The sequence below is a fragment of the Sardina pilchardus genome, chromosome 2 (assembly GCF_963854185.1).
Source record: "Sardina pilchardus chromosome 2, fSarPil1.1, whole genome shotgun sequence".
Lineage (NCBI taxonomy): Eukaryota > Metazoa > Chordata > Actinopteri > Clupeiformes > Clupeidae > Sardina > Sardina pilchardus.
The window spans coordinates 15,356,791-15,367,666 of NC_084995.1; the positions used below are offsets into that span (position 1 = coordinate 15,356,791).

The following is a 10,876-nucleotide window of genomic DNA, read 5'->3' on the forward strand; positions in this document are numbered from 1 at the left end:
TACATCCATTGGGGATTCACCGGCCTAGGCTACTTGTGGGAACGCAATTAAGAGAAATTGATAATACGTATCCTACATCTAGACCAACAACAGCAAAAACATCCCCGGTAACGGATAGGTAGCTCTTATTCGATACACAAATGTCGCACCTTCAGATATTGTCGGTTTGAAAAATCACGCCGATTAGTTCCACGCGGCGCCATCCACGCGCGCCGCACGCCTTCGTCGCTGTTATGACATTTTCTCACTGGAGGCGTTTCTCGACATGTGCTTACCGCCCATCGTTGCTATATTAAAAAAAAAACTTGCCTAGACACAAAGCGGCGCATGGCCAATATGAAGCCCCACCCTTCTCAAATAAACAAAGATGGGAGGCTGGGGCAGCCATGTGTCGTCTGAACTGCTTCGTGTGGTATTTGCAGTATTCTTTAATACGGTTATAATTCCACACGAGACCCGGGCAGACACTTGCGGACGTAAATGAGGGGGTTCCCCTCATTGATTCCCATTGTGTGTTGGAGCGTAGCCTATGCCTGGGTACGAACCACTCTATTTTTTAATAGAGTGGTCATTATGAATGAAATGGGCAGGAGATGGTTAAGAAGGGCCACTCCGTCTGCCTCTAACCGTGTGTGTGTGTGTGTGTGTGTGTGTGTGTGTGTGTGTGTGTGTGTGTGTGTGTGTGTGTGTGTACGTTGGTGCGTGCGTGTGTGTGTTTGTGTGTGAGGGCAGACCGCCTCTTCGCTCATTTACACACTGTCCCCTCCCTCAAATCCCCCACCCCCTCCTCAAGCCTTTGTGTTCAGTGTGCCCTCACTCGGTGGCTGAGCTCCTAAAATTGCATTGTATGACTGTCTCCATCATCCAAGTGCGAAAACCTAAGTCCTTGCGTGAAAGTGCATACATTTTCATTCACCTCGTTAGTTATTGGCAGGTACGGTGGTGGGCTACGGAGTGGATTCCCTGGACCCCTTGAGTGTCTCGCAGCCACACGCCGAATGCTGACGGATCTACGCTACTACACTTTCGGTGTGAGGAACTGTCTTGGATCGCCCCTGTTTTCTTTTACAGAAAAACAAACTGTGGCAAGTTTTTGGGACTCGTGGACACATACGAAAGCTGTGTTCACTGGTCAAAGGCTTCTGAAAACTAGAAGTGTGTGAAATGGATTAGATCTCAAGGAGGAAAGCTGGAGCACCACAGAAGAACGAAAAAAAGGAGACGGGGTCGGAAGGACTCGTTGAGTTCACATAGCCAACGAGAAAAAGGTGAGACGTGCATTATTTGTCGTAGTGGGTTATTGGGGCTGCCGACTGGAGCACATTTATGGTGTCTTCCTAGACATATCGAGGGAGGTTTCTCAGAGCACGCTGCCACTGTCGTGATAGGCTACTTTCGTCACTATGGTAGAAATGTGTTATGCCTCTTACACTCTTTTATTTGGCGACTCGAAGTATCTTGAATCGTGTTTTGTTTGGTTGTGTATTTGATTGTACATGTATACGGGGACTAGCTGATAATAGGCGAATAAAACATTAAAAGAATATTAACCTCAGAATTGTGATGGTGAATAGCGGAGATTACCACGGCAGCTCCGTGTCAGCCACTGTTTCAATAGGCTATAGATATTTGTTAAAGGGTTGAAAGTGAGATATATTTTTATCTAATTGTTTAACTGTGATAGCTTCATGAATAACCATACTCCAGAGGTATGGTGGCTTTCAACTAGCCTGGACTTGTTCCCTCAACCGTTAATAATGCGTTTATAATCGGAAATTGACGTCTCTGAAGGTTCTTGTAGTAGGCTACTGTCTACAAGCTCCTGCAGTTGCCGTTGGATTCAGTACTAAGTAGTGGACAGCGCTTACTGTATTTGGGGGTCGAGGCCAACGCTTTAAAAAGCTGCTTTCCTTCACTTGAATTCGTCTAGGACGATAAAAACAACTCTGACTTTTTGTCAGTTCTGATTTGTGGGATTAATTTAGAGAACGGAGTAGGCCTATTTTTCACTTAAGCCAATCACTGCAATGTTTGTTTGTAACAGTTTGCTTATTTTGCTATGTTTTGACTGCTCTAATTGGCCTTGATAATCTCTCTGGGTTTACACCATTTGATAGCTTACAGTAAAACATGGAAGTTGTAAGCAGTCCATCTAATACTAATTGTCACTTTTGTCAACTGTAATTCCATAATCCTGTCTGTGTCTCTCTGCTTCCTGCTGTGAGTAAATTAGGCTAAAGAGACAGGACTTCAACTATAGCCATCTCTGTCTCTGACTGTCATGTGAGCTTATTTGGTTGACTCTGTTTGCAAGCATTCCTTCAGAAGCCGGTTGCCAGTGCGCCTCAGAGGTGGCTTGCAAAAATCCACCCCGTCGTCGTGGTAATCCCCTCAGATGGACGGGATCCCTGTCCTCACGTTCTGGTCACCATCTTGGCATGAGTGATTCTTTCAAAGGCTTCTCTCTCTCTTTTTTGTTTGTTTTAGTGGCTGCCAAGTGCCAAGTTCTTTTCTCCCTCCTCCTCAGAGGACTGTGTCTGGCAGAGAACAGACCTGAGTCTGTTTTACAGCACCACTCCCCATGCCCTCTCCTCTCAGCAGAGACACGAGCATCTAAACAAGATGAACGGCCTGCCTCTCCCACGGTGAATGGACCCTCATTGTGTGGGCCTGTGCAAAGAGATGGATATGGATATGGCTTCTTCATCAAGCCCAAATCCAATTTGCCCGCGGATATGTTGGCCTGCATTCAGCGCCCATAAATTGAGAGTTTGTGGAGAGTATATTTAATTACAGATTGTGGTATGCAAAAAATGCAATATACTCTGGGGATTTGTTAGGGGACAACTAGCCAAGGAGGTGTTGGCATTAGGCTGTGTACACAAAATAGTTGTATAGCAGCATAATAGTGGTTTTAGAAAGTGCAATGCTTAAAGTCTTATGTTGATTAAACCCTAACATCTCTGAGTTTACACAGAGATACATTCTCTGTTTTTAGTTCAACTCATGCTTTCCACTTGAATGGTTAGAAATGGTTTTACCATCACAAGGAACTGCCCCCCCCACCCCCTGCACACACACACACACACACACACACACACACACACACACACCGATATCCCCAGTGTTGTGTCTGTGCCAGTGTCTCGCCTCACATTCCAAGAGGCTTGTCCCTCTCTCTCTCTCTCCCTGGGCCTCCCGGTCCTGGCTGTCCTTTATTTCACGGATGAAGCCTTCTGAAATTGGCCACGGCCTTTCTGACTGGGTTTCCATCAGTGCCAGCCCGGGCCTCTAATTGATTTCTATCTCCCTCCAAGATTGAAATGGAAGATTGCAATGCGGCGGTTTATGCCTGCTCACTAGTTGTTTTAAGATGAAAATGCTAACTAATGCAGGGGATTTCCTATCGGCTTTTCAGCCTGTATCCACAGAGGGAGAGAGTAGAATCACAATTACTTCGATTTGGTGTTTTCTCATTTTATGGGGTTGATTTTTTTTTTTATAAAAACTTCACAGTTATGGATTGGACTGAGAGGAAAGAATTGAGGTGGATGTACAAGTTATTGATAACACTCTAAGAGAGAAATCAAAGCAAGTCTACTATGCTGGGTGAGAATTTGACAAGATGTCTTTTGATATGGGTTGTTATTTTTGCTACTGTAATGTTGTACTTTTTGAGTGTCTCTGTTCAATCACTGTAACAGCTCCTTCCTGTAAGGTAAATGACAGACAATAGCCATGGCTTTAAAGTGGCAGAGTACAACAGCTTGCTACTTTTTCCAAACATTTCAATAAGAAACATTCATTTTCAACACACCTGTCACTCAAACTGGCTGCAGCACTATGAGGTTAATGTGGCCAGCACCACATTTCCAAAAGATAGTTATTATGCCATCAAGGTCTTCATCAGCACCATCTGTGCTGTTGTTTATATATATATATATATATATATATATATATATATATATATATATAAGGGTTTTTGCCTTTTCAGTAGTTTGGTGGCTAGTGTTTGACCAAACCCCTCCTTCTGCTTTAAAACATGTGATTTCAGGTTTGTCCCGCCCCGCCTCCAGAATGATGTCACCAAAAGACAAACCTAAGAAGAAGCCCCCTAAAGACAGCATGACCTTGCTGCCGTGCTTCTACTTTGTTGAGGTGAGTTCGTCCGGTCATGTCACTGATGCCTGAACAGGGAGATGAGGACAGTGGGAAACCCTCTTCAAATAAGATCACTGTATGCGAGCTCAATTGCTAAAGGTTACCTTTAATTGGTTCTCATGGTTTTTACACCCTGTGACGAATGTGATGGTCTATATTTAGAAGTCCTTCTGAAAGTATTCATTGTCAGCACCGCTCACACCATATGTTCTGCTTGGCAGACTCTTGTTTTCAGCACATCCAACAGATTTCGGGACTCATGGAAAGTCCCGCTTTTAATGTTGTTAGACTAGCTTTGAAGTTCTCCTCTGAAGTTCCTGTAAGGTTCAATATTGTGTCATGCTTGTTTACAGGGTGCATAACTGGGAGCATGCGTACTTCAGTTCGCAAGACTGTAGTAATGGTTTTTTGTTGCATGACTAACTTTCTACATAGGGAAAAACAAGCATTAAAGCGACAGCATATCAATAAACCCATGAGTATTATAAGAGCATAATTACTGCTTGTTATTACAGATGTTTGTTGTCTGAAAGGGGTTTAATCTGAGAGGCAGATAGCACTCATGTGGAGAACTCAAAGCAGTCTAAAGCGTCAGAAAAATAAGACCAACACAGGATTATTTACGGATTTTGTACCTCTAATGTCACAAAATCCTTTAATATTTACCCACCCAGTTATCCACTTGTGTACACACATAGACCGCAGTCTGACTGCTAACATTTAGCATCTAATTCATGTCAGTATTTAACACCCCCTGTCTATGTCCGCATTAGTTTGTTCAGTTTTTCACACGGTCTTCCTAGTCTCAGCTTCACTGCTGCTCAGGTGAGCTGTTGTTTGTTCTCATACCCACTGCCCACTGCCCCTCATACCTGCCCCCCTTGCCCCTCATACCTGCTGCCCTTGCCCCCTCTGTGCCACTCAGCTGCCCATCGTGGCCTCGTCTATGATCTCGCTGTACTTCCTGGAGCTGACCGACCTCCTGCAGCCGGCCAGGGTGGGCTTCCGCTGCCACGACCGGGCGCTCAGCATGCCGTACATCGAGACGGGCGACGAGCTCATCCCCCTGCTCATGCTGCTGAGCCTGGCCTTCGCCGGACCAGCTGCCTCCGTGAGTAGTAGACACCGCGCCGCACCGCAGCCGCACCCCGCCACACATCTGTCTCGTCGGCACAGCTTTGAAGTGTGGGGAGCTAAAGATGGCACAGTAGAAATATGCACTGAGAGAAAAAAAAACGTACCTCGTGGATAGATGCTGCATGGAACATCTTTTTTTTCCCCATCTCATCTCAGAGTAAAGGAAACCAGTCAGTGTATTTGGCAGTGAAACATTGACTGTGACAATGGCTACAGGCATGAATGCATTAAAGAGAAATTAGGGTGGAGTATGGGCGTAATTACACATCTTTTGACTTTTCAGTCCATGAAACGGACACACTCAAGCTCAATAATAAGCCCCAAGTCATGGTTTTGTTTTTGCATTGACACATGTAGTCAACACAGGCCCTGTGGCCTCTTCTGTGTCTAACCTCATGTGCAGTGTGTCCCACAGTGCATAGTTGTGTATCAACAACCAGATGAAAACATGTGAGCATTCATATTTCTATACTCTAGCTGTATATCAACCACCAGCTAAAGCTTTTCCATATTTCATATTTCTACAGTGGATTTGTTGTGTGGTAAACTATTATTTAGCAGACACTTTTATTCAAGGCAACACAAAGTCAATAACAGGGTCGGGAATTGAACCCAGCTGGGGTAGCATCCTACCGCTGTTCCATCACACTTCCACGTTGATGTGTTTATCTTCTGCGATATACGATTGATGTGTCTTTCTCACACAGAGAACTAAGACCTTGTTTGTAGTCTAATGAAAGAGCTCCTGGTGTTTGTGCTCACTTTATGTCCTGCGTGTGTGTCCTTGCGTGTGTGTCCTGCGTGTGTGTCCTTGCGTGTGTGTCCTGTGTGTGTGTGCCTTGCGTGTGTGTGTCCAGATTATGATCGGCGAGGCTCTGATGTACTGCATGCAGTCCCATCTGAAGCAGCGGCGCAGTTGCGAGGGCAGCATCAACGCCGGCGGCTGCAACTTCAACTCCTTTCTGCGCAGGACCGTCCGCTTCGTCGGTAGGTGCCCATGTAACACGTCAATGTGTGTGTGTGGGTGTATGTGGTGTATGTGTGTGTGTGTGTGTGTGTATAGTGGGTGTGGGTGTGGGTGTGTGTGTGTGTGTGTGTGTGTTTGTATAGTGTGTGTGTGTGTGTCTCGGAGGAGTGTGTAATGGCTTAGCAGCCTAACACTGCCTACCCCAGTCAGGTGTTTAATGTAGGGAGGATTATTACAGTGCCGTGCTGGGGCTGACGACTTGGCACATTGTTATTCACAGCTTCATTATCTGGGTTGTTTCACTGATTTCTCCACATTAGACAGCACCTCTGGGTACAGTACCTGCACAATTATATCCACACTCACTGCCTGGTACAAACATTTCAAGCTCGTAATGGCAAACATTAATTGCACACTGGCAAACATCTTGCCTTTGCATGACTGATTTTTATTCCGATTTTGAAGGTGTTGCAATTACACCTACAATATTGTCTCTTTCAGCAATTTGCTCATAGAGTGTGCAAAAAAGCCATAAGATACTGTAGTGTTGCCATTTGATGGACTTTGTTGTTGGTGTTGGTGTCCCTACCCGATGTCTCTCCTCTCTCTCCCCACTAGGAGTGCATGTGTTCGGGCTCTGTGCCACGGCCCTGGTGACCGACGTCATCCAGCTGGCCACGGGCTACCACACGCCCTTCTTCCTGACCGTGTGCAAGCCCAACTACACGTCCCCGGGCGTGGCCTGCGAGAAGAACCCCTACATCACCCAGGACATCTGCGCGGGGAGAGACCAGTACGCCATCTTGTCTGCCAGGTGATTGCTCGGGGCGCCTCCAGGCGAACACACAAACAAACGAACAAAAAGACGCACACAGTGGTTGTTAAGTGGTTACAGGAGGTTGCATCAGAGTGCGCTGTAGATGGGGGTGTTGCGGGGGGTGGGGGGGTGGCTGGTGTATCAGACTTGTTAGGAGAAGTATTGCTGATGCTGACTGGCTATCACAGCATTTCAGGCCGATGTGTCTTCGAGTCTATCTATCAGCTGTCTCATTATGTGTGGCACCAGCCATTATGCTAACACATTCTGTCTGGCACCTTCCCCCGGTACCACCGGAGCCCATCACCATCATCATCCATTCCTCCCACTCTTGTTCTCTCCTCAGTGCCTGGGCTGTTTGTTTGTCTGCGACTGACATGTTTTGTTTTGCCTCTCCAGGAAGACGTTCCCGTCTCAACACGCCACCCTCTCCGGCTTCGCAGCTGTCTACATATCGGTGAGCGTTTTTCCCTCCCTCCTCGTTTCTCCCGGTGTATCTAGACCGCCATGCCCCATTGCCACTGTTTAGACCCCGCAGTAATCAGTCTAATTAGCTTTGCAGCCACGTCGTGTACATCTCGGCCCAACTGCCCAAAAGTTTGCTTTACGGAGTGTGTGACCAATCCTTTGCCGTAATGGCCCTTTCTAAAAGACCGCCCCCGAGGTCCGCTGTTGTCGAGCGCGGCGGCGTGTTAACCGCCCCCCTCCGGCGACCCCCGTTGTCACCTCCCTAACAAGCGCGTCCTTCGGCTTTGCACTGGTCAGCGGCGGGCGTGCGTGGTGTCGGAGCGTCGGAGCACTGTCCCTCTCTCTCTCTCCTGGTGCAGCGGTGCTGCTTCAGCTGCTCATTAGTCCCTTTCCGTTAGCCGTGCCTCACTGACCTCAGTGTGGGAGAACGCCTGCTAATGAAGCCACCGAGCCCTCATTGTTGCCAGAGAGAGAGAGAGAGGGAGGGAGAGAGAGAGAGAGAGAGGAAGAGAAGGAGACAAGGAGAGAAGGAGAGAGGGAGAGAGAGAGGGAGGGAGACAGAGAGAGGGAGGGAGAGAGAGAGGGAGGGAGAGAGAGGAAAAAGAGAGGGGGAGAGACAAAGAGACAGGGAGACAGGGGCCAGCTGTTGCCGGGCTCGGGTTGTTTATTTGCTGGCTGGGTGAAGGTCAGCAACTTAATCTCTGGTAGGTCTCGACTCGAGGAGGAAGTTTTCCAGACGCTTGTATGAGGACTTCATGAAGCATCAAAACTATGAAAGCGTTTCAGTGCAGTATTCACCATCTGTGTAAGCAGTGGCTGATGTCTCAATACTCAAAAGCAGTTATTTCAGTGTCTTCAGCAGCACCAGATTGCAGTGGAAGATGCTCTTTTCAGACTGAAAGCCGGCTCATCCGCGGCTAGGTGTAACCGGCTATTAGCCAGCTAGGTCTGTGTGAACAGGAGGCTCGGTGTTGACGGCAACTGTTCTTCTTTCTCCCCTTCACACCTCCAGATGTACTTCAACTCCACCATCTCGGACAGCACCAAGCTGCTCAAGCCCCTGCTGGTGTTTGCGTTCGCCATCGCCGGAGCCCTGGCCAGCCTGACCCAGATCACCCAGTACCGCAGCCACCCCATCGACGTCTACGTGGGCTTCGTCATCGGAGCCGGCATCGCCGTCTACCTGGTGAGACCATTCAACGAAGTACACCTCCGTCTCAGGGCTGTTTTTGTTTCCGTTTGTGTTGTCAGTTTACCCAGCGGCTGAGCCGAGTCCTTTCACCTCCAGTCACAGTCGGAGTGTGTGAAGAAAGCAGGTTTATTTACTCTCTTTGATACACTCTGTCTGATACTTTAATCTGTCAGCAGGAAGTGCTATATATAGACTTTTATTCTGTCAGAGTGCGAGTGAGGGAAGAGTGAGAACAAATCCTCCAGGATTCTTTGGTGGAATTTTCACAGCTCCATTGCTCAGCAACTGTCGCTTCCATTTATTGCACTCAATTCTCCATGGCATCACCCTCTCCCATCTCGGCTCTCTCTTTCTGTCTGTCTCTCTCTCTCTCTCTCTCTCTCTCTCTCTTTCTCTCTCTCTCTCTCTCTCTTACTCTCTGACAAAGATGAGAACTCACTCCTGCAGTTTATTGCTGCAGAGCACATCAGGCTCTCTCCAAACATTTTCACATGGCAAGAAACAATATGCGAACATAACGTTCCACTCATTTTAATGATAGCACTCGCAATAGCAATAAAAGAAACAGCAGCGGCCCATTGAAAACGCATTATACTGTTCTTGGAAATTAGCCACGCGGTCGTGACAGACAGTCTGGCGTGTTCGCTCATTCGCTTGTTCTGTTGCAGGCGCTGTACGCCGTGAGCAACTTCAAGTCCACGGAGGACGCCCCCCCTCGCCCCGCCAAGCACGCCCAGACGGCGCAGAAGGACGCCCTGCGGGCGCTGACCCAGCGCGGGCACGACTCGGTCTACCAGAAGGCCAGCGCCTCGGAGAGCAACGACGAGCTGGCCGGCCCGCCGCACGTGGCCGGCCTGAACCGCAAGGTGCGGCGCGAGAAGGCCTCCATGGGCAGCCTGAAGCGCGCCAGCGCCGACGTGGAGCTGCTGGCGCCCCGCAGCCCCATGGGCAAGGAGACCATGGTGACCTTCAGCAACACGCTGCCGCGCGCCTTCACCAACACGGCCGAGGAGCTGGGCAACGGCGTGGGTGGCGCGGGCGCGGGCGCGGGCGGGGCGGGCGGCGTCTACGGGGGCAGCAGCACCACCCAGCGCCACATGACCTTCCACGTGCCCATGGACCCGCAGCGCTCCAAGCAGCTGGTGTCCGAGTGGCGGCAGAAGTCCATCGAGATGCGGAGCCTGAGCCTGAAGGACGACGAGCTGGACGGCGCGGTCACTGCGGCTGCCACCACCGCCGTCACGGAGGGAGCCGCAGGGGGAGAGGCCGACACCGCCGCAGGAGGAGGAGGAGGAGGAGGAGGAGGAGGAGGTGCTAAGGAGGAGCTCGGGGCCTCCTCCCACTCCACCCTCTACCCCACCGTGCAGGCGGCTAGCCGGGCCGGTGTCCAGCCGGGTCCGGCGGGGGCGCGTGTGGTCCTCCCTCCGCGGCCGCCCGGCGCCCCCCCGCTGGTGCACATCCCCGAGGAGGCCTTGCGCCCGCCGCCCGTCTCCCCGAAGAGCGCCACCACGCGCGCCAAGTGGCTCTCCATGAGCGTGGACAAGGCCGCCGTGCCCGTGCCCGCGCCCGAGCCCCCCCGCCTGCCCGCGCCGGCCCAGCCGCGCGTGGCGCAGGTCATGGCCATGTCCAAGCAGCTCGGCCCGCCGACCGTCACCTCCAAGGGCTCGGACGCGGGCGGCGGCGGAGGAGCGGGCAGCGTTGGCGGCGGGGGCTCGTCCTGCGCCACCTCCTCCACGGGCTCCGAGTCGCCGTACTACCGCATCCCCTCCGACCGCGACAGCGGCAGCATCGTCACCATCGACGCCCACGCGCCGCACCACCCCGTGGTGCGCCTGTCCTCGGGCAACGGCAACCCCTGGGACTGGATGAGCGCCACCAACGGAGGGGGCACCTCCGAGGCGCAAGAGGCTGGCGGCGGTGGCATCGGCGGGGGCGGTGGCATCCTGGACGGCACCAAGTCGCTCCACCGGCAGGACAGCATCAGCATGCGCGACTACCACCACCGGCCCGCCAAGGCCGACTCCGTGGGCTCCTCGGCCAGCGACTCCAGCCGCGAGCTGCCCCTGCCGCCGCCGCCGCACCCGGACCTGCTGCTGGACAGCGGCCACGCCCACGCCCACGCCCACGCCCACGC

The 10,876-nt window shown here is 51.1% G+C and overlaps 1 protein-coding gene across 1 annotated transcript in view; it reads left to right on the forward strand.

Annotated features, from left to right (window-relative positions):
* The first annotated feature begins 4,065 nt into the window (after nt 1–4,065).
* The window catches only part of plppr3a (phospholipid phosphatase related 3a), a 7,308-nt gene continuing 497 nt past the window's right edge, over nt 4,066–10,876 (forward strand). The window contains exons 1-9 of the mRNA XM_062554509.1: nt 4,066–4,158; nt 5,087–5,272; nt 6,156–6,285; nt 6,884–7,079; nt 7,482–7,539; nt 8,563–8,736; nt 9,411–9,754; nt 9,824–10,019; nt 10,062–10,876. The exon at nt 10,062–10,876 is cut by the window's right edge and continues 497 nt beyond it. Coding sequence (XP_062410493.1) covers nt 4,078–4,158; nt 5,087–5,272; nt 6,156–6,285; nt 6,884–7,079; nt 7,482–7,539; nt 8,563–8,736; nt 9,411–9,754; nt 9,824–10,019; nt 10,062–10,876 — 2,180 coding nt within the window. The 5' untranslated portion in view covers nt 4,066–4,077. The remainder of the gene's footprint in view (nt 4,159–5,086; nt 5,273–6,155; nt 6,286–6,883; nt 7,080–7,481; nt 7,540–8,562; nt 8,737–9,410; nt 9,755–9,823; nt 10,020–10,061) is intronic.